This window comes from Rhinopithecus roxellana, chromosome 20, assembly GCF_007565055.1.
Source record: "Rhinopithecus roxellana isolate Shanxi Qingling chromosome 20, ASM756505v1, whole genome shotgun sequence".
NCBI classification, from domain to species: Eukaryota; Metazoa; Chordata; class Mammalia; order Primates; family Cercopithecidae; genus Rhinopithecus; species Rhinopithecus roxellana.
The window spans coordinates 40888473-40912509 of record NC_044568.1 but is presented as its reverse complement, the minus strand read 5'-3'; the positions used below and the strand labels follow the sequence as shown (position 1 = coordinate 40912509).

General features: G+C 42.9%; 1 protein-coding gene across 7 annotated transcripts in view; it reads right to left on the bottom strand.

The window, feature by feature from the left end:
* The window catches only part of CNOT1 (CCR4-NOT transcription complex subunit 1), a 112607-nt gene that overhangs the window by 43930 nt on the left and 44640 nt on the right, over positions 1 to 24037 (bottom strand). For all 7 annotated transcript variants that reach the window (XM_030924797.1, XM_030924800.1, XM_030924799.1 and 4 more), the window contains exons 9-16: positions 22755 to 22881; positions 22494 to 22604; positions 21043 to 21213; positions 20098 to 20225; positions 16258 to 16498; positions 14044 to 14163; positions 12279 to 12401; positions 11879 to 12030 (exon numbers count right to left, since the gene is read on the bottom strand). In XM_030924797.1, coding sequence (XP_030780657.1) covers positions 11879 to 12030; positions 12279 to 12401; positions 14044 to 14163; positions 16258 to 16498; positions 20098 to 20225; positions 21043 to 21213; positions 22494 to 22604; positions 22755 to 22881 — 1173 coding nt within the window. The remainder of the gene's footprint in view (positions 1 to 11878; positions 12031 to 12278; positions 12402 to 14043; positions 14164 to 16257; positions 16499 to 20097; positions 20226 to 21042; positions 21214 to 22493; positions 22605 to 22754; positions 22882 to 24037) is intronic.

Below are 24037 nucleotides of genomic sequence, written 5' to 3'. Positions count from 1 at the left end.
ATTAAAAGAAACAAGGAAGCTCTCTAATTGTATGGAGTGAACTCTAGGATATAAGATCAAGAAGCAAGTTGTGTATTATCTCTTCTACAGTGAAGGATAAATATACAAATGAGTATGTATTTGTTTTTAATATAAGATAATGTAAAAATATTAATGACAGTGGCTAACTACAGGAGAAAAGGAGAACAAGGTAGAGGTATCAGAGTTCAAAGTAAGATTTCTCCAAATGTATCTTGCTTTAGGGTTTTGACTTTAAAACCACCATCTATGTTTTACCAATCACAAAAAAAATGCAAGCAAACAAACCATTAAATTAAAAAGAAAGTGTTCCAAAAAGACCAATGCCACGGGTCAGAAAAACAGGCTACCAAGCAGTAGATGGTAATTATATTATACTGCATTGAATCCAAATGCCTTCAACTGTGTAAGCCACACTAACATTTTATGTCTTATGGAAAAACAAAAAAAGTAATTCCACCAATTATAAGACACATCACCAATTTGACACATCATTTCAGAAATTAGTTAAAGTAGGAAGAAAAATAAAATGGGCACTTTAGAATAAAATATGGTAAATTAAAATATTCACCTTTATTATTTAGGGATAAATTCTTATTTCTGACACAGTTTCAAACTTAGAAGTGGCAAGAATTGGCCAGGCGCAGCGGATCACCTGTGGTCAGGAGTTCCAGACCAGCCTGACCAACATGCTGAAACCCCCTCACTACTAAAAATGAAAAAAAAATTAATTAGCTGGGCATGGTGGCATGCACCTGTAATCCCAACTACTCCGGGGGCTGAGGCAGGAGAACAGCTTGAACCTGGGAGGCGGATGTTGTAGTGAGCCAAGATGGCGCCATTGCACCCCAGCTTGGGCAACGAGAGAAAAACTCCGTCTCAAAAAAATAAATAAATATAAATAAAAAAAGTGGCAAGAATATTACAATTAACTCCCACAAATGCTTTTCATGCCAAGGGTATACATTTGCCCTATTAATCTAACCATTCTTTCTGTATTTTTTGTCCTGCAGCATTGGTTTGGATATATCATGAATTTATCCCTAAATGCTTCGCTACATGTTTTCTTCTTTTTTTGAGACAGGGTCTCACTGTCGCCCAGGCAGCAATGCAGTGGTTCACTGTAGTCTCTGCCTCCTGAGTTCAGATGATCCTCCAACCTCAGCCTCCCCAGTTGCTGGGATTCCACGCACACAGACCATGCCCAGCTAATTTTTAAATGTTTTTTTCAGAGATGGGGTTTTGCGACGTTGCCCAGGCTGGTCTCAAACTCCTAAGCTCAAGCAATTTGCCCACCTCAGTCTCCTAAAGTGCTGGGGTTACAGGTGTGAGTCACCATCCTCAGCCTTCACTATATATTTTCTATAAGAAAAACATTTTCCGCCGGGCACGGTGGCTCAAGCCTGTAATCCCAGCACTTTGGGAGGCCGAGACGGGCGGATCACGAGGTCAGGAGATCGAGACCATCCTGGCTAACATGGTGAAACCCCGTCTCTACTAAAAAATACAAAAAACTAGCCAGGGGAGGTGGCGGACGCTTGTAGTCCCAGCTACTCGGGAGGCTGAGGCAGGAGAATGTCGTAAACCCGGGAGGCGGAGCTTGCAGTGAGCTGAGATCCGGCCACTGCACTCCAGCCTGGGCGACAGAGCAAGACTCCGTCTCAAAAAAAAAAAAAAAAAACAAGAAAAACATTTTCCTACATAGCCATGTAAAATCAAACATCAGAAGCTTAACAATGATAAAATAAATAGGCCATGTTCACATTATACCAACTATTCCCACAATGCTCTTTGAAGCTATTTTTCCCTTGGAACAGGATCCATTCCATTGCATTAAGTTGTCACCTCTCTTCAGATCATTTAATCTGAAAGATTTTCTTAGCCTTTACGTGTCCTTCTTGACTTTATTCTTTTAAGTACAAGTCAGGGTCAAGTGCAATGGCTCACACCTGTCATCCCAGCACTTTCAGAGGCAGAGGCAGGTGGATCACTTCAGGTCAGGAGATCAAGAGCAGCCTGCCCAACATGGCAAAAGCCCATCTCTACCAAAAATACAAAAAATTAGCCAGGTGTGGTGGTGTGCGCCTGTAGTCCCAGCTACTCAGGAGGTTGAGGGAATCGCTTGAACCCAGGAAGCAGGGGTTGCAGTGAGCCAAGTTTGCAACTGCATTCCAGCCTGGGCAAGAGAGCAAGACCCTGCCTCAAAAGAAGGGGGGGGGAAGTACAAGTCAGTTGTTTTGTAGAATGTCCCTTGATTTGTCTAATGTTCTAAATTCAAATTAGGTATCATAACCTTACGGTATAAATTACTTTGAATTCTTCTCAGTGCATTCTATGAAACACATGATGTAGGTTTCAGATGGTGATCACTTTGATCAACAGACTAACATGGTATCTGACAGGTTTCTCCACTGAAGTTGTTTTCCCCCTTTGTAATTACAATGTAATTTGTGGAGAGATATTTTCAAACTACATAATTATCCTGCTCTTCAAACATATACCCATTACTATTAGCACACATTAACGATTACAACTCCATCATAATAACTTCTGTATTTATTAGTTGAAATAACTTTCCTTCTCTGACATTTATTATCATCAGTATGGACTCAGAATACTTTGGATACATTATCTTATTAAATTTTTCAACAAGTCAAGTACTGCAAATAGATCAATTAAAGATATTAATTGAAACCCAAAAGTTAGGTAAACTGCCTTCCTACAATAAAAACATTCTGTGCAATTTTGGCCGGGTGCGGTGGCTCACGCCTGTAATCCCAGCACTTTGGGAGGCCGAGACGGGCGGATCACAAGGTCAGGAGATCGAGACCATCCTGGCTAACACGGTGAAACCCTATCTCTACTAAAAATACAAAAAAATTAGTTGGGCGCGGTGGCAGGCGCCTGTAGTCCCAGCTCCACGGGAGGCTGAGGCACGAGAATGGTGTGAACCCGGGAGGCGGAGCTTGCAGTGAGTGGAGATCCCGCCACTGCACTCCAGCCTGGGCGACAGAGCAAGACTCTGTCTCAAAGGGAAAAAAAAAAAAAAAAAACACATTCTGCACAATTTTAACAGGCAATTATCTTTGCAGAATATTCCACTGCTGATTGATTAAAATGTATAAATGTAAAAGGCTACACTTTAGAACTTGAAACTGCAGAATATTTAGAGCTTATAGAGCAGAGTGCTTTGGAATGAATGATTATATATATATATATATATATTTTTTTTTTTTGAGACCGAGTCTGGCTCTGTCGCCCAAGCTGGAGTGCAGTGGCCAGATCTCAGCTCACTGCAAGCTCCGCCTCCCGGGTTTACGCCATTCTCCTGCCTCAGCCTCCCGAGGTAGCTGGGACTACAGGCACCCGCCACCTCGCCCGGCTAGTTTTTTGTATTTTTTAGTAGAGACGGGGTTTCACCGTGTTAGCCAGGATGGTCTCGATCTCCTGACATTGTGATCCGCCCGTCTCGGCCTCCCAAAGTGCTGGGATTACAGGCTTGAGCCACTGCGCCCAGCCATGAATAATTATTTCTTGTACAAGGCAGTCTTGTGCACTGTGGAATGTTTGTAGCCAGTATCATTGGTTTTTTATTATTTTATTTTTGAGACAGAGTTTCACTCTTGTTGCCCAGGCAGGAGTGCAATGGCAAGATCTTGGCTCACCCCAACCTCTGCCTCTGCCGATTGAAGCGATTCTCCTGCCTCAGCCTCCCAAGTAGCTGGGATTTCAGGCACGCGCCACCACGCCCGCCTAATTTTTAGTAGAGACGGGGTTTCTCCATGTTGATCAGGCTGGTCTTGAGCTCCCAACCTCAGGTGACCCACCCTCGGCCTCCCAAAGTGCTGGGATTACAGGTGTGAGCCACTGCACCCAGCCTAGTATCATTGGTTTCTACACTACTAGGTGTTAGAGGCACGTTTCTCTCTAATTATGACAAAAAGACCATCAGGCCAAGCATGGTGGCATATGTCTATAGGACCACCTATTCACAAGGCTCAGGCAGGAAGACTAAGCCAGGAGTTCAAGGTTGCATTGAGCTATGATTGTGCCTGTTGAACTTCAGGCTGTTCAACAACACAGTAAGACCTCAAGGGGAAAAAAAAAAGGCTGAGCATAGGTGGCTTATGCCAATAATCCCAGGACTTTAGGATGCAGAGAGGATTGTTTGAGCCTGTGAGTTAGCCATGATCATATCACTACACTCTAGTCTGGGTAACAGAGAGAGACTATTCAAACAACAAAAAGAAATAATGCTGGCCGGGCGTGGTGGCTCATACCTGTAATCCCAGCACTTTGGGAAGCCAAGGCAGGAGGAGTGCCTCAGCTCAGGAGTTTGCGACCATCCTGGGCAACATGGTGAAGCTCCATTAAAAAAAAACTGGCATGCATGGTGGCATTTGCCTGTAATCCCAGCTAATCGGAGGCAACAGAGCAAGACATTGTCTCAAAAAAAAGAAAAAAAAAAAATGCATTCTCATAAGGCAAAACGATAAGGTATGGGCTGATTTCCTCTCCTTCACAAAAGCAACTAGAAAAGTGTCTGAATCAACTTTTTCAGAACTTTGGAAATTAACCAAAGGCTTATAAACAAGTAGGAAACGTTTATTCAAGAGACTATCAAGCTTTCTAGCATACTAATTTACCCTATTATTCCCATCTCCAGCTACACAGCAAGCTTAGAAGCTGACAGTTCTCAATCACAATGAAAACCAGAAGCCTGAGAAGTGAGTCAAAACAAGGTTAAAACATCAAAGCCTCCTTCTCAGTCAACTGTCATGATTTCACCTGTATAGGGAGTCTGTGTGAGAACACTATGACAAGGTTGGATTTATTTGATCTAAAAACTGACCCAAACAAAAATCTTTTCTGCATGAAGTGTTTGCAAAAAACATTTGAAAGTAATTGTCTGAAACTGACTGCCTGTCCAAGATGGAAGACTATCACAGTTGGAGCAAACCACAGGTTAACTAAAAATCTGTAAAGAAGGCCGGGCACAGTGGTTCACACCTGTAATCCCACCATTTTGGGAGGCGGGTGAACCATCTGAGGTTGGGAGTTCGAAACCAGCCTGATCAACATAAGAAACCGCCTCTACTTGGCCGGGCGCGGTGGCTCAAGCCTGTAATCCCAGCACTTTGGGAGGCCGAGACGGGCGGATCACGAGGTCAGGAGATCGAGACCATCCTGGCTAATACGGTGAAACCCCGTCTCTACTAAAAAAAAAAAATACAAAAAACTAGCCGGGCGACGAGGCGGGCGCCTGTAGTCCCAGCTACTGGGGAGGCTGAGACAGGAGAATGGCGTGAACCCAGGAGGCGGAGCTTGCAGTGAGCTGAGAGCTGGCCACTGCACTCCAGCCTGGGCGGCAGAGCAAGACTCCGTCTCAAAAAAAAAAAAAGAAACCGCCTCTACTAAAAGAAATACAAAATTAGCTGGGTGTAATGGTGCATGCCTGCAATCCTAGCTACTTGGGAGGCTGAGGCAGGAGAACAGCTTGAACCCAGGAGGCGGAGGTTGCAGTGAGCCAAGATTGTGCCACTGCACTCCAGCCTGGGCAACAAGAGCGAAACTTCAGCCCGAAAAAAAAAAAAATCTGTAAAAAACTTTGGGCCGGGTGCAGTGACTCAAGCCTGTAATCCCAGCCCTTTAGGAGGCCAAGGCAGGCAGATCACGAGGTCAAGAGATCAAGAGCATCCTGGCCAACATGGTGAAACTCCGACTCTACTAAAAATACAAAAATTAGCCAGGCATGGTGGCGTGCACCTGTAATCCTAGCTACTCAGGAAGGAGGCTGAGGCAGGAGAATCGCTTGAACCCGGGAGGTGGAGGTTGTAGTGAGCCGAGATCGTGCCACTGCTCTCCATCCTGGGCAACAGAGTGAGACTCTGTCTCAATTAGAAAAAAGAGAAAGAGAAGAAAAAAAACTTTGGAAGTAAAGACTAACGTGGCTGTGAACTGCCTGGCTTAGTGCTGAAAGTCAGCCCCAAAGAACATCTAAGATTAAGTTTAAGAAAATCTCTGTCAATCTTAGCTGACAACAAGGCTAACCAAGCAGGAACTTCAGTAGCCAACTATTATAAAGAAGAGAATTAGTTTAGAAAAGTCACTAAACAGAAAAAGGGCAATAACAAACAATACGCTCTGCTGAAGAGGGAAGATCTGATTTCAGGAAATGCCATATTATTTAAAGTTGTCTGTTTTCAACAAAAAAATTACAAGACCTGTAAAGAAACAAAAGGTATCCCACACAAAGGGCTGGAAAGCTATCAGCAGAAATGATCCTTGAGGAAGCACAGCTGTTGGCCTTACCAGACAAGGAATTCAAATCGGTTACCTTAAATAGGTTCAGAGAACACATTTATTTGCATTTTATTTATTTTATTTTATTTTATTTATTTCTGAGACAGAGTCTTACTCTGTTGCCCAGGCTGCAGTGCAGTGGCACAAACTTGGCTCACTGCAACCTCCGCCTCTTGGGTTCAAGCAATTCTCCTGCCTCAGCCTCCCAAATAGCTGGGACTACAGTCGCCTGTCACTACACCTGGCTAATTTTTGCATTTTTAGTGAATACGGGGTTTTGTCATGTTGGTCAGGATGGTCTTAAACTCCTGATCTCAGGTGATCCACCCACCTCGGCCTCCCAAAGGGCTGCTGGGATTACAGGCTGAAGCCACGACACCCAGCCACTACAGAACACATTTAAAGGAAAGTATATCAAAAGAATTGAAGGAAAGCATAAGAATATTATCTCAAAAAGCATGTCCATAGAAATTAGCAAAAAAAAAAAAAAAAGCCAAGAACCAAACAGAAATTCGTTTTTTCCCATCAAACACTACACTCTACAACGTACCAAACAGAAAAAGTACAGTAACTGTAATAAAGTTCCACTAACCACGTGTCCCACCATACATTCAAGCAGACAAAATAGTTCATTTGAAGATGGATCAATTAAAATTATCCAGCCTGAGAAAATGAAAAAAACAAAAAACAAAAAACAAAAAGCAGAGTGGGAGGGGCTGAGAACTCAAGAGACATGTGGAACACCACTGAGTGTGCCTCAAGGAGAGAAGAAAAAGGTACGGAAAGATTTGTAGAAATAATGACTGAAAACCCCATTAGTTTTATAAAAAACATTAATCTAGACATCCAAGAAATTCAATAAATTCTAACTAGAATAAACTCAAAGAGATTCACACCTAGAACAACATAATCAAGCTGATGAAAGAAAAAAGACAAGGAGAGTATCTTACCAGCAGCAAGACAGAAGCAACTCATCACATACAATACTCAATAAATTAACAGCTGATGTCTCATCAGAAACCATGGAGGACAGAAAGCAGTGGGGGAGCATATTCAAAATATTCAAAGAAAAGGAATGCCAACCAGGAATCCTTCATCTGGCAAAGCTATCCCCAAAGATACAGGAGGAATTAGGATATTCCCTAGATAACAAAAAGAGGTAATTCATTGCTAGCAGTCCTGCTGAAACAAGAAAAATTCAAGAATCCTGGCTGAAATGAAAAGACACTGAACACTGACCTGAATCCATATGAAAAAATACTGGCAAAGATACACAGGTAAATATGAAGGACAATATGAATCTTCTAATTAAAGAACAACCGGGCTGGGTGCAGTGGGTCATTGCTATAATCCAAACAATTTGGGAAGCTAAAACGGGAGATCAGTTTGAGCCCAGAGGTTCCAGACCAGACTGGGCAACATACTGAGACCTCAACTTTACAAAAAATAAAAAAATTTATCCGGTGTGGTGGCACATGTTTGTGGTCCCAGCTACCTGGGAGGATTGCTTTGAGTCTGGAGGGCTGAAGCTGCACTGAGCTGTGACCGTGTCCTGCATGGGCAACAGAATGAAACCCTGCCTGAAAAAACTAACTGCATGAAGCAAGAATTATAAACCTTTTGGTGACCATATAATGTATAAAGGTATAATTTGTATGACAATAATGGCAAAAATCAAGGCGAAGGGGACGAAGCCATACTAAAGGAAATTTTTGGATCCTACTGAAACTAAAAGATTGGAGTAAGTTGAAATGTTAGTTTTAATACCCAAGGCAGCCACTAAGAAACAAAACAAAAAATAAAGTCAAAGAAACAAAGGAGTTAAGATGGTACACTACAAAATATTTATTTAACAGTAAGACAGGCAATAATAGAACAGAGGAACAAAGGTGACAAGAGACAGAAAGATTAACAGCAAAAGAGCCCTACATTGTCAATAAATATATTAAATGCAAGACAGGCAGAATGTAGTAAACACACACGCACAAATTCACGAACACACTCCAACCATACCTTCTCTAAAAAAGACCTGCTTCAGATTAAGACACATATAGCTTGAGGAAAAAAAACAAAAACAAAACGAAGATGTACCAAGCAAACCACTATAGATAACTATAATGGTTATACTAGTATCACACAAAACAAACGTTTAAGAAAAAAACTGTTAATAGACAAAGACATTTTACAATAAGGGTCAATCCATCAGAAATACGTAACCATTAAGGTCAGGCATGGTGGCTCATGACTGTAATCCCACCACTTTGGGAGGCCAAGGCAGGTAGATCACCTGAGGTCAGGAGTTCAAGGCCACCCTGGGAAACATGGTGAAACTCCATCTCTACTAAGTAAAGTACAAAAAAAAAAAAATTAGCTGGGCATGGTGGCGCACACCTGTAGTCCCAGCTACTCCGGAGGCTGAGGCAGGAGAATCAATGAAACGTAGGAGGAGGAGGTTGCAATGAGACAAGTCAGTGCCACACACCCCAGCCAGGGCGACAAAGCGAGACACAAGACTCCATCTCAAAAATAATAAAATAAAGAAGTATGTAACAATTGCAAAAACATATACTTAAAAACAAAGCCCCAAACACATGAAGGAAAAATTGACAAAACTGAAGGGAGAAAAAGACGGTCAAAAAAATAACAGGAGGCCGGGCACGGTGGCTCGCGCCTGTAATCCCAGCACTTTGGGAAGCTGAGGCAAGTGGATCACTTGAGGTCAGGAGTTTGAGAAACTAGCCAGGCCAATATGGTGAAATCCCATCTCGACTACAAATTTAAAGATCATCTGGGTGTGGTGGTGAACACCTGTAATCCCAGCTACTCAGGAGGCTGAGCCACAAGAATCACTTGAACCTAGGAGGCCGAGGTTGCTGTGAACCAAGATCACACCACTGCACTCCAGCCTGGGGGACAGAGCCAGACTCTGTCTTAAAAAAAAAAAAAAAAATTGGGCCGGGCATGGTGGCTCACACCTGTAATCCCAGCACTTTGGGACGCCAAGGTGGGCGGATCACCTGAGGTCAGGAGTTCGAGACCTGCCTGACCAATATGGAAAAACCCCATCCCTACTAAATATACAAAATTAGCTGGGCTTGGTGGCGCATACCTGTAATCCCAGCTACTCAGGAGGCTGAGGCAGGAGAATTGCTTGAACCCAGGAGGTGGAGGTTGCAGTGAGCCGAGATTGCGCCACTGCACTCCAGCCTGGGCAACAAGAGCAAAACTCCATCTCAAAGGAAAGAAAAAAAAAATTTGAATACTTCTATACTCCACTTTCAGTAACAGACAGATCTACAAAGATAGGCCAGGTGCAGAAGGTCATGCCTATAATCAATTGAAGCACTTTTGGAGGCCAAAGTGGTAGGATGCCTTGAGCCCAGGAGTTCAACACTAGCCTGGGCAAGACAGTGAAATCCTGTCTCTACAAAAAATAAAAAATCAGCTGGGCATAGTGGTGCATACCTGTAATGCCAGCTACTCTGAAGTTTGAGGGGGGGAGGTGAAGGCTGCAGTGAGCCATGATCATGCCACTGTACTCCAGCCTGGGGGACATACACACAAAAAAAAATTAAGTTAATGCTAGGCGTGGTGGCTCACGCCTGTAATCCCAGCCCTTTGGGAGGCCAAGGCGGGCAGATCACTAGAGGTCAGGAGTTCGAGACCAGCCTAGCCAACATGGTGAAACCTGACCTCTACTAAAAACACAAAAATTAGTTGGGAGGGGTGGCATGTCCCTGTAGTCCAAGCTATTTGGGAGGCTGAGGCAGGAGAATCACTTAATCCTGCGAGGCAGAAGGTGTAGTGAGCCAAGATCGCACCACTGCACTCCAGCCTGGGCGACAGAGCAAGACTCAGTCTCAAAAAAAAAAAAAAAATAAGTTAAATAAATACTTAATAAATTTAACAAACTCAGTGCAAAATGTACACTGAAAATGAAAAAAATTAAAGAGGCTGGGCGTGGTGGCTCACACATGTAATCCCAGCACTTTGGGAGGCTGAGGCAGCAGATCACCTGAGGTCAGGAGTTTAAGACCAGCCTGGCCAACATGGCGAAACCCTGTCTCTACTAAAAATACAACAACTAGATGCACGTGGTGGTGCACACTTGCAATCCCAGCTACTCAGCAGGCTGAGGCAGGAGAATCACTTGAACCGGGAGGCGGAGGTTGCAGTGAGCCGAAATCGCACCAATGCACTCCAGCCCAGGCGACAAGAGTGAAACTCCATCTCAAAAAAAAAAAAAAAAAAAAAAAAAAAAATTAAAGACCTAAATAAGTAGAAAAACATCTCAGATTCATGGATTAAAAAGACATTATTAAAAAGACATTATTAAGATGGCAGTACTCACCAAAATCAGCTAAACATTCAACATAATCCTCTCAACATTCCCAGTAGGCTGTTTCGCAAATTTTTTGCAAAAATTGACTAGCTGATCTTTTTTATTTTTGACACGGAGTCTTACTCTGTCGCCCAGGCTGGAGTGCAGCAGTGGGACCTCAGCTCACTGCAAGCTCCGCCTCCCGGGTTCACGCCATCCTTCTGCCTCAGTCTCCCCAGTAGCTGGGACAACAGGCGCTTGCAACCACGAATGGCTAATTTTTTTGTATTTGTAGTAAAGACGGGGTTTCACTGTGTTAGCCAGGATGGTCTTGATCTCCTGACCTCGTGATTCACCCACCTCGGCCTCCCAAAGTGTTGGGATTACAGGCATGAGCCACCACACCCAGCCTTGACTAGCTGATCTTAAAATTTCTAGGAAAATTCAAGGAACCTAGAAGAGCTGCAACAATCTTAAAAAAGAACAAAGCTGGGAAATTCATAATCCCCAATTTCAAAACTTACTGAAAATCTATTGTGATCAAGACTGTGGAACCGGCCTAAGAGACACAGATCAATAGAATTAAGAAACCAAAAATAGCCCGGGTGTGATGACTCGCACCTGTAATCCCAGCACTTTGGGAGGCTGAGGCAGGAGGATCACTTGAGCCCAGGAGTTTGAGATCAGCTTGGGCAACATACTGAGACCTCATCTCTATTAAAAAACAAAAACAAAAAAAACAAAAAAACAGAAGAAGAAGATTTAACCAGCTGAGGGGCGGCACGTGCCTGTGGTCCCAGGTACTTGGGAGGCTGAGGTGGGAGGATCACTTAATACAGGAGTTTGAGGTTGCAGTGAGCTATGATTGCACCACTGTACTCCAGCCTGGTCGACAGCAAGACCTTGCCACTTAAAAGAGAGACCACAAACAAACCCATGCACTATGGGCAACTGCTTTGATAATTCCAAAGGGAAAGTAGTGGTCTCAACAAATGCTGCTGAAACAACTGGATATTCACATGCAAAAGATGAATTTGGACCTCTATCTCACACCAGATACAAAACCTTAACTCAAATGGATCTAGTATGTATCATAAATAGTATAGGACTTTGGACTTAAATACCATTGGACCATCTTAAACTGCTGTAACTTTCACTGAACCTCTTCTTCCACAAATCTACAATTATTCATATAATCAATTCAAAGAGAGTCATATTCATCCATGTACTTCTTACCCCGCACAAGCTTGCAGACAGGCCAACATTGTCGCCAGAGTTTCTGGAGGAAGTTGAGCACTTTTGGGCTGGTCTTTTTCTGGGGCAAGTCCACCCAAAATAGAAGGACACCGTCTCTTTAAAAAAGTCATACACGCCTGGATAAAAGGCTCCTGAGGAAGAGAAAAGTCTCTCAGTGTATTTAAAATTGATCTTAAATGTTTTTGGATTAAAGATAACTACCAAGCACTATAACTAAAATCCAAAATATATAACATCTGCATTGCTACTTTAAAAAGTTGTTTCTTTTAAATTTTTCTACTTTTAGTTTATTACTGCTGCACAAATTTTGAAACTTGTACTTTAGCCATTTTAGCCACCAAAATTTAAGAGCAAAAATAAATGAACAAATCCTGCTTACCCCATGCTCTCGAATTTTATCTGTGAGCCACTTATCAAGTTTGAGGTATTCACGACGTGAAGCAAGTGCAGCAAGGTCAATAACAAAGGCAAATGGAGTACCATTTAGCAGCATTGACAAGGCCTAAAGGACAAAGCATATTAGAAAATGCAAGTGGAGCAATTAAGAAACTATCTCTGTCCCACATTGTTTCTTGCTTTCCACAAAGTTCAAATAAAACACACTACTAATACTTCCTTGGTCACAATTTAAACAGCTTAGCACAATTCGGTGGTAACATTAGTCATTATTTTCTAAAATAATGATCACATTTTAAAGGTGAATACATGACACTACCTTCCAAACAAACTTTACCATACTTTTTAAAATAACTAAACCTAGAGCAGAATAAGACTCAAAGCATGAATAATTATCCCTACCCATTTTTCAAAATCTAAACAAAGGCTTAAGCACAACTACATCACCAGTACATTCATGCACCTAGTGATTAATAATATAGAGTCTAGGCTGTGCATGGTGGCTCAGGACTATAATCCCAGCACTTTGGGAGGCCAAGGCGGGTGGATCACCTGAGGTCAGGGGTTCAAGACCAGCCTGGCCAACATGGTGAAACCCTGTCTCTACTAAAAATACAAAAATTAGCCAGGCATGGTGGCAGGCGCCTGTAGTCCCAGCTACTCGGGAGGCTGAGGCAGGAGAATTACTTGAGCCCGGGAGGCAGAGGTTGCAGTGAGCCAAGAGGCACCACGGCACTCCAGCCTGGGCGACAGAGTAAGTTTCCATCTCAAAAAAAAAAAAAAAAAAAAAAAAAAAAGAGTAATTCATCAAAAGATCCTGTTGATTCTCAGAGAGTTGCTTAAGGGAAAAAACATGCCTAGTTTCTCCAAAAACTGCATCTAACATAACTTATGAGAAAAGCTAATTTTTCACTATAAAACAGCTTTACAATACATGGAAGATCAATCAAAAACACTTTTATCTACCTAAAGTCGCTCTCCTTCCTATCCTTTTCAAGAAACCTCTAAATCTCATCTCATTCTAGGAGCTAGTTACATGTGAATCCTAGAGCATCTTTGTTACATAAGCATTTACTTTTTTTCTTCTTTTTTTTTTGAGATGGAGTCTTGCTCTGTCGCCCAGGCTGGAGTGCAGTGGCGCGATCTTGGCTCACCACAGCCTACACCTCCTAGGTTCAAGCGATTCTCCTGCCTCAGCCTCCGGAGTAGCTGGGATTACAGACATGCACCACCACGCCCGGCTACTTTTTCTGGTGTTTTCTTTTTTTTTTTGAGGCGGAGTCTCGTTCTTTGGCCTAGGCTGGAGTGCAGTGGCCACATCTTGGCTCACTGCAAGCTCCACCTCCCGGGTTTACGCCATTCTCCTGTCTCAGCCTCCCGAGTACCTGGGACTACAGGCGCCGCCACCACGCCCGGCTAGGTTTTTGTATTATTTTTTTTTAGTAGAGATGGGGTTTCACCGTGTTAGCCAGGATGGTCTCGATCTCCTGACCTCGTGATCCGCCCGTCTCGGCCTCCCAAAGTGCTGGGATTACAGGTTTGAGCCACCGCGCCCGGCCTAATTTTTCTGTTTTTAGTAGAGATGATGTTTCACCATGTTTTGGTCAAGCTGGTCTCGAACTCCTGACTTCGTGGATCCGTCCACCTTGGCCTTCCAAAGTGCTGGGATTACAGGATTGAGCCACCACGCCCGGCCTTTATTTCTCATTAGTAAATAAATTGGTGTCATTCTGTCCTGCTGAACTCACCTTCAAGTCCTGGGCCACATCAAGTATTCGAGACAATTTGGCCTGATCATACTGCTCCCCTCTCATGTACCATTCTGCCATTGCATGCATGATAAGTTGGCGAATTGAGGGAGACTGTCCCTAAGAAGGAGAAGAAAGATTAAATAGATATACTGCTAAACACTGTGACAGATATTATTACAAATGCCCAGTTAATTTTACTAGAACTTGTATAAAAATCAGGTATACCTGTGCTGACATTAAGTTCAGGCCTCAACCTATGCAATTACCATGACGTTCTTTATGGGAAAGCCAAGTTACGTCTACGTATTCCAAATAAAGCCTGTTCCTAAACTTGGGTCATACAGTCATTCATCAAACTTATCTGTCCTATATTAAGTCTGCCTATCATTTTCAAAAACAAAATGTGAACTACATTATGTGAACATGAGGTTACATAAAGTTTATATAATTACTTAAAATGCAAATTACTGGTATATGAATGAAAACAAAACAGTTTGAGGTAACTATTTCTCATGTTGCACACTATAGTGTTGGATGTATCACTACTTCTGAGAATGGCACCTGTACACGCATTCTAAATCTTATTTCCACAAACAAGCATCTTTGATTTTTTTTTTATTCCATTTCTTTTTTTTTACTGGCAGGTAGACTGGTTTTCAGAAACAACCATGAATGATGCAAATAGCTGGAACTCAGTGAGTATTTATCATAGAAGCAACAGCAAGATCATTACTATTGCTATGTCCAAGTAATATCCCAGTTAATTGTCCTAGAGTGGCAGATGGTCTGCTAGAACAAGTATTCAATCACAAGTGAGGAGATGCAGCTTGTTTACCAGCCCTTTCTACCTCACAGCTTTGGTGAGAAGGGAATGAAGACCATCTGGACTGCAAATGCTTGGTTAAATGTTTATCATGCATTTTGTAAACTGTTAAGTCTACAATGTTAATTGAGTCTCTAGGAAAGGAGGAGATACTAACTGAATGACCTAGAACTAAGGCTATCATTTTTCACTTACAATAAAGAGCCTTATTTCATTAATTTGTAAAAAGCACTTGTATATAATATAAACTATTACAAGAATGGGTAAAGGATAAAAAGTAACTAAAAAGGACATCTGAGGTAAAGGCAAAGAAAAATTTTTTTTTCTACATGTATCATATAATGTAGGATGTTAGCTTGGGAAACTTGGCAAGACTCTGTCTCTACAAAAATTCAAAAAATTAACTGGATATGGTGGCATGTGCCTGTGGTCCCATCTACTTAGGATGGCTGAGGCAGGATGACTGACTGAGCCCAGGAGGTTGAGGCTGCAGTGAGACATGGTTGCACCACTGCACTCCAGCCTAAGTCACGGGGCAAGATCTTCTCTCAAAAAAAAAAAAAAAAAAAAGTGGGGGAGGGAAAAAAATCAGTGGACAAAAGAATACTTACTTGCCAAACACATTCTACAAAATTAGAGGTGAAAAGCACAGGGGCTTGAAAGGCATTTCAGCACAAACTGAAATAAAATGTAAATGTTGGTTTTAGATAAATTAGAAAAGAATGCTAATTAAATTGATCTGTGATCTTCTTTCATTTCCCGTGAAAATATGACATCAGTACCTTCTGCCTCCATGATAGATGTTTAAGTTCCTTAGTATAACAAGAAAAGGGATGCCCTAGCAATATACACCTTTCTTAATACTGAAATTATTAAATATTGACCGGGTGTGGTGGCTCACGCCTGTAATCCCAGCACTTTGAGAAGCCTAGGTGGATGGATCATTTTAGGTCAGGAGTTTGAGACTTTCCTGGCCAACATGGTGAAATCCCGCTTCTACCAAAAATACAAAAACTAGCCAGGAAAGGTGTTGCATGCCTGTAATCCCAGCTCCTCAGGAGGCTGAGGCAGGAGAATCACTTGAACCCAAGAGATGGAGGTTGCAGTGAGCCAGACTGCACTCCCGCCTGGGCGACAGAGCAAGACATCATCTCAAAAAAAAAGGAAAGAAAATCATTAAATATTATTTTGCCTCCTTGCTTTTTGGATCTTATATTTTATTCCTCACATGATTCTAACAGATAAAACAAGTTTTATGACAGTATGACTTCTAAAGTCATAATAATTCAGGGATGCAAAAAACAAAAATTTCTCTGGTTGAGCTTCCTCAACACTCTGAAAGTCAGTCATTCAGATGAAAAAATGGTAAGCACAAGGTCACATCTTACCTGCCCATGCCATGCATAGTGCAAAATAATAGCTGAGTTAGGATGGTTTCCAAGGAAAATTGGCATCAGAGTGGAGATAAGTTCATGGCGCAAGGTATGCCAAGAGGTGTTAATCTGTAGTAAGGCCAATACCAGCATGTCTGGACAGTGTTTGATAGGGAAGCTGAAGAGCTGTTTGACTTGCTCATACTGCCCAACCTCTGCAAGCCTCAGCAGAGATTCAATCAAATCCAAGCTCTTCCTAACAAGAAAGGAAGAAACATGCTTCATCAATAAACATCCAAGTATACAGATTAATTTTCAAAATAAGTGATACCAGCTTGTCAGCACAAAACCAAGTTAGTGTCATGTTTTAATATTAGAAGTTTGAAGTCCACAGCACTCTCTTAAGAACTATTTTTGCCCCAAGAGGTTGAATCTGGTTGACTTTAACTGAGCCTGAAGATCTAACTCTATCCTCAGGCCATGAAAAACATGGGGATAGAGACTGAAGTAAATACCACAAGAAAACAAGTAAGAAAATAACATGGGGTAGACTAGAGAACAAATGCTGTATTTCTCTATCAAATCAATGGCAAAAAATAAATTTAAAAGAGAGAACAGGCCGGGCGCAGTGGCTCAAGCCTGTAATCCCAGCACTTTGGGAGGCCGAGACGGGCGGATCACGAGGTCAGGAGATCGAGACCATCCTGGCTAACACGGTGAAACCCCGTCTCCACTAAAAAATACAAAAAACTAGCCGGGCGACGAGGCGGGCGCCTGTAGTCCCAGCTACTCGGGAGGCTGAGACAGGAGAATGGCGTGAACCCGGGAGGCGGAGCTTGCAGTGAGCTGAGAGCCGGCCACTGCACTCCAGCCTGGGCGGCAGAGCAAGACTCCGTCTCAAAAAAAAAAAAAAAGAGAGAGAGAACAAAGATAGATTTACAGAATAAAAGAAACTATGAAGGCCGGGCGCGGTGGCTCAAGCCTGTAATCCCAGCACTTTGGGAGGCCGAGACGGGCGGATCACGAGGTCAGGAGATCGAGACCATCCTGGCTAATACGGTGAAACCCCGTCTCCACTAAAAAATACAAAAATCTAGCCGGACGAGGTGGCGGGCGCCTGTAGTCCCAGCTACTCGGGAGGCTGAGGCAGGAGAATGGCGTGAACCCGGGAGGGGGAGCTTGCAGTGAGCTGAGATCCGGCCACTGCACTCCAGCCTGGGCGACAGAGCGAGACTCCGTCTCAAAAAAAAAAAAAAAAATAAGAAACTATGGACTGTGTCTGGATTCTCAATCACAGAAAGATTAAAAGACATTTTTGAGCCAATTGGAGAACTTAAATGTAAATAACTAGGTATATTAAGGAACTGTTATTTGTTAATGTGATAATGGTATTTAAGTTTATAAAAATGGAAAGAGGCCTTTATCTGTTCAAATAAAATGAAGAAGAAATACAACTATATACATCAGACTCATAAGGAAAAAAATAAGCAAACTTGCCGGGCGCGGTGGCTGAAGCCTGTAATCCCAGCACTTTGGGAGGCCGAGATGGGCAGATCACGAGGTCAGGAGATCAAGACCATCCTGGCTAACACGGTGAAACCCCGTCTCTACTAAAAATACAAAAACTAGCCGGGCGATGTGGCAGTGCCTGTAGTCCCAGCTACTCGGGAGGCTGAGGCAGAAGAATGGCGTAAACCCGGGAGGTGGAGCTTGCAGTGAGCTGAGATCCGGCCACTGCACTCCAGCCTGGGTGACAGAGCGAGATTCAGTCTCAAAAAAAATAAATAAATAAATAAATAAGCAAGCTTACAAATCTAATGTTGACTACCACCTAAGAAAAGGACACACCACCACCAAAAAAAGTAAAGACAATTATTTGATCAATAACAGAAACGTGTTCCGGGAGGGTATAGTTAGAAAAAAACTGAAGATACGTTATGAACTAGATCCCGTTGGGGAACAATTCAAGCCACGCTCTCTCCCTGTAGCCCTGTGTACTTCAACAATGATGAAAGTACTTGTAACCATTCTTTCTTCACACATTCGCAGAGAGGAATGATAGGACAGAGTTCCAAGAGAAACCTGATCTAGACACTGGGCTGGACTAAGATTCTACCTCGAAAATTTGAAACTAGAACTCAGAGAAACTAGATACTTTAGCTGAAAAAGTATAAGATTCGGCCAGGTGCAGTAGCTCAAGTCTGCAATCTCAGCACTTTGAGAGACCGAGGCGGATGGATCACTTGACGTCAGGAGTTTGAGACCAGCCTGGCCAACATGGTAAAACCCCATGTCTAATAAAAACATAAAACTAGGCCAGGCGGGGTGGCTCACGCCTATAATCCCAGCACTTTGGGAGGCCGAGGCGGGCAGATCACAAGATCAGGAGATCGTGAGCATCCTGGCTAACACGGTGAAACCCCGTGTCTACTAAAAATACAAAAAAAATTAGCCAGGCATGGTGGTGGATGCCTGTAGTCCCAGCTACTCAGAAGGGTGAGGCAGGAGAATGGTGTGAACCCGGGAGACGGAGCTTGCAATGAGCTGAGATCGCGCCACTGCACTCCAGCCTGGGCAACAGAGCAAGACACCGTCTCAATAAAAAAAAAAAAAATATATATATATATATATATGCCCAGCGTGGTGGCTCACACCTGTAATCCCAGCACTTTGGGAGGCCAAGGCGGGCAAATCATGAGGTCAGGGAGATTGAGACCATCCTGCCTAACACTGTGAAACCCCGTCTCTATTAAAAATACAAAAAATTATGCCGGGCGCGGTGGCTCAAGCCTGTAATCCCAGCACTTTGGGAGGCTGAGACGGGCGGATCACGAGGTCAGGAGATCGAGACCATCCTGGCGAACACGGTGAAACCCCGTCTCTACTAAAAAATACAAAAAACTAGCCGGACGAGGTGGCGGGCGCCTGTGGTCCTAGCTACTCGGGAGGCGGAGGCAGGAGAATGGCGTAAACCTGGGAGGCGGAGCTTGCAGTGAGCTGAGATCCAGCCACTACACTCCAGCCTGGGCGACAGAGCAAGACCCCTTCTCCAAAAAAAAAAAAAAAAAAAAAATTATCCGGGCATGGTGGCAGGTGCCTGTAGTCCCAGCTACTCGGGAGGCTGAGGCAGGAGAATGGGGTGAACCTGGGAGGCAGGGCTTGCAGTGAGCCGAGATGGCGCCACTGCACTCCAGCCTAGGTGACAGAGCGAGACTCTGTCTCAAAAAAAAAAATATATATATATATACACATATATATATATATATATACACACACACACATATATATATATATAAAACTTAGCCAAGGACGGTGGTGAGCACCTGTAATCCTAGCTACTCGGGAGGCTGAGGCAGAAGAATTGCTTAAATCCGGGAGGCAGAGGTCGCAGCGAGCTGAGATTGTGCCACTGCACTCCAGCCTGGGCAACAGAGTGAGACTCCATCCCACAAATATAAATAAATGAGAAAAGAAAAGAAAACTATTTTATTTGACAGGCTGGCCACCTTGAACAACTTACAAATCAAAAAAAAAAAAAAAAAAAAAGGCATAAGCTCTACAGAGAAGAAATCTCAACATTAAGGGAGAAAGGAGGAAGTACAAACCTCTTTCCAACATTGATACTTTCAGATTTGACGCTTTTAAAAGAACACCTAAGGACAGACCCTACAAGATATAACTAACGATAGGGACTGAGAAATAAGTTATCCAACAACCCCCTCTATAAATACTTAAGTAGGGTCACTAAAACTACTGCTTCATTTAAACCTGTTAACTATGTATTTGGCTTACTATTAACTTTGTATTTCACAAAAGAAGCAATCCTTTAAATGAAAGCTGAATCAAAGTGTTTACCATGTGGCAATTTCTCGATTGTCATCCTCTGGTGGTGCTTTCAGAATATCAGTGGCAACAGTATGACAGGGATAGTCAGCAAAACAGAAAATCTCTGGATTTATAAGGGAATGTTGAATGAAGGAGAGCTGCAATGAAAGAAAATGCTTACCACCATAAATGATTGTGAATGCTATAAAATCTGACATGTTTTCATTAGGCTATTGTCAATCTTAAGGTTATTAGCATGGCAATTTCCCTTTTAAAATCTTAATTATGGCCAGCGTGGTGGCTCACGCCTGTAATCCCAGCACTTTGGGAGGCCGAGGCGGGCGGATCACGAGGTCAGGACATCGAGACCATCCTGGCTAACACAGTAAAACCGTCTCTACTAAAAATACAAAAAAAAAAAAAATTAGCCAGGCATGGTGGCAGCACCTGTAGTCCCAGCTACTCGGGAGGCTGAGGCAGGAGAATGGCGTAAACCCGGGAGGCGGAGCTTGCAGTGAGCTTGTAGTGAGATTGCACCACTGCACTCCAGCCTGGGCAACAGAGTGAGACTCCGTCTCAAAAAAAAACAAAACAAAACAAAAAAAATTCTTAATTATTTGCCCTTTGAAAACCACACATAATTCAGACACATGAAAGGTGCACAATGAAACCCTGGGTGGATTCTCAATCATAACTGTTAAAAGACTTTTTTGAGCCAATTAGGGAAACTTAATGTTGCCTTGGAAACGAACATCATTAAACTATTGGGAAAACACCTTGACAGTTACACCTTAAAGGAGTCTGACTAGTACTAAAACTATGATAATATTCCTTCAATACTTATGACAGTCCTTGCTTTTCTGTGCATGTATAACAAATTCTACTTTACAAGAATATTTCAATGGATAGATGGCACTACATATAGAATAAGTCATATTTTATTCCCCCTTCTATAGCTAAATACCACTCACTCACCTGGCCTTCAGCGTGTTTCCAAGGTCTATATATCAGGTCTACTGGGAACACTTCCATACCCAAACCCCTCTGAATGCCATAAACCACATTATGAAGTCCTTTACTGTCACGAATTTGAAATCCAGGATGGTCCAGTTCATAAGTTACTTCCTTGAAATTCAAACTCGGATTCTAAAAAAGACCAAAGCAGTTTAAAATGTAATGAATGTGTGTATATTTTGATACATTGTCCAAAAGGCCATATTACATCTGAAATTCATTTTAGATGTTCTACTTACAAAATTTTAAATGTGAATTTTAAGAAACTCATTCTTTATTTTTTTCTTTTTTGAAACAGAGTCTCACTCTGTCACTTAGGTTGGACTGCAGTGGCATGATCTCAGCTCATTGCAACCTCTGCCTCCTGGGTTCGAGAGATTCTCGTGCCTCAGCCTCCGACGTAGCTGGGATTACAGAAGTACACCAACATGCCCAGGTAATTTTTTTTAATTTTAGTAGAGACAAGTTTCCGCCATGCTGGCCAGGATGGTATCAAACTCCTGGCCTCATGTGATCCATCTGCCTTGGCCTCCAAAGTGCTGGGATTACAGGAGTGAGCCACCACACCTGGCTTATTACATACACTACCTCTTAATATCTAAAAGTTCCATTGTAGGGTCACGTGCAGTGGCTTATGCCTATAATCACAGCACTTTGGAAGGAGGGTGGATTGCCTGAGGTCAGGAGTTTGAGACCAGCCTGGCCAACATGATGAAACCCTGTCTCTACTAAAAATACAAAAAAAAAAAAAAAAAAAAAAAAAAAAGCCAAGCATGGTGGCACATGCCTGTAGACCCAGCTACTTGGGAGGCTGAGGCAAGAGAAATGCGTGAACCCAGGAGGCAGAGGATGCAGTGAGCCATGATCATGCCACTGCACTTCAGCTTGGGCAACAGAGTGAGACTCCATCTAAAAAAGAAAACAAAAACAAAAGTTCCATTCTAGGCCAGGCACAATGGCTCACGCTTGTAATCCCAACCTTTTGCTCCCAAAGGTGGGAGGATCACTAACTAGAGCCCAGGAGTTAAAAGTCCAATATGGGCAACATAGCAAAAGCAAAAATAAATACAGTTCAATTCCTTTATGTCTTATTTAAGCCCTTCAAGATTTCAATAGAGGTACTTTATTTTTCATTCAGTTTACAACCAAAGTAGAAGTGGCAAGATAAGTATGATTTTCGTTATTCTTCTTTACCGTAGACAAGAGTAACTTAGCAGTAGCACCCCAAGTTACAAGGTCACAACCCTAATGAAAAAATTTAAATTTGATTACGTACTGTCTCCAGTACACAATTCACTTGGACACTTTATTACTTTTTGAGTTAACAAAGGTGGAAAATTCTTAAAATTTGCTTTCTTTGGACTATATCATCCAAATACCACAAATCAAAAACCATCATCACATATACTCACCAGTTCTTTAAGAACATCAATCAAGACTTCTACATTCCACGTGTGTGCCTGTGCTCCATCACTTTTATCTTTCCCATCACTCCAGATCCCACTGCCCGGAGCAGAAATACTCTGTAGAAGTAAAACTTGAATTAAACAAACCCAACTACTCCATGTGTTCACTTCTGGTCGATAGAGCAATCAATCATATTGTAATTTAATAAAAAAAATAAAGAGGACAGGACATTAACTCACTTGGTAAAATAGCTGAATTCAACACACCTGTAATGGAATGCCATCCGTTAATCCTGAATGAGTTCGAGCCATCATTCCCAAAACCCTTGCAACCTGGGCAGCTGTGACCTCCCGAACACCAAACTGCATGATTATATTGCGACATTCTTCAATACTGAAACAGAAATGTAACTTCAGAAAAATGCTACCAGCCTCAACATCAAGATTGAGAAATTTTGGCATTAAATGAACCTTGTTTGAAATCCTTAGTTTTACTATAAAACAGGCAGAGCTGTAAGTGTCATTTCTTGTTATATTTATACAGCTAGGAATGTAAAAACCATCTACTTCGGTAAGAAAATGGCAAAAGTCATTATTCTAAGTAACCAGGGAATGGAAAACCAAATATTGTATGTTCTCACTTGTTAGATGGGAGATAAGCTATGAGGACGCAAAGGCGTAAGAATGATACAATGCAGCGGACTTCTGAATCCCCAGTCATGGACCGTTATCAGTCTGTGGCCTGTTAGAAACCATCCACACGGCCGGGCACAGTGGCTCAAGCCCGTAATCCCAGCACTTTGGGAGGCCGAGACGGGCGGATCACAAGGTCAGGAGATCGAGACCACCCTGGCTAATACGGTGAAACCCCGTCTCTACTAAAGAATACAAAAAACTAGCCGGGCGAGGTGGCGGGCGCCTGTAGTCCCAGCTACTCGGGAGGCTGAGGCAGGAGAATGGCATAAACCCGGGAGGCGGAGCTTGCAGTGAGCTGAGATCCGGCCACCGCACTCCAGCCTGGGCGACAGAGCCAGACTCCGCCTCAAAAAAAAAAAAAAAAAAAAGAAACCATCCACACAGCAGGAAGTGAGCAAGTATTTCCACTTGGGCTCCACCTCTTGTGGGGTACAAGAGTACTGGAGTACAGTGGCACGATCTTGGCTCACTGCAACCTTCACTTCCCGAGTTTAAATCATCCTCCTGCCTCAGCCTCCCAAGTAGCTGGGATTACAAGCACGCACTACCACGCCTGGCTAATTTTTGTATTTTTAGTGGAGATGGGGTTTCACCACGTTGGCCAGGCTGACCTCAAACTCCTGGCCTCAACTGATCCACCCACCTCGGCCTCCCAAAGTGCCGGGATTACAGGCGTGAGCCACAATGCCCAGCCTGAAAAATTTTTTAAAAGGCAAACAAATTTTAAAACTCAGTGTAAGGGCCGGATGTGGTGGCTCACGCCTGCAATCCCAGCCTTTGGGAGGCTGAGGCGGGCAGATCACGAGGTCAGATCAAGACCATCCTGGCTAACACAGTGAAACCCTATCTCTACT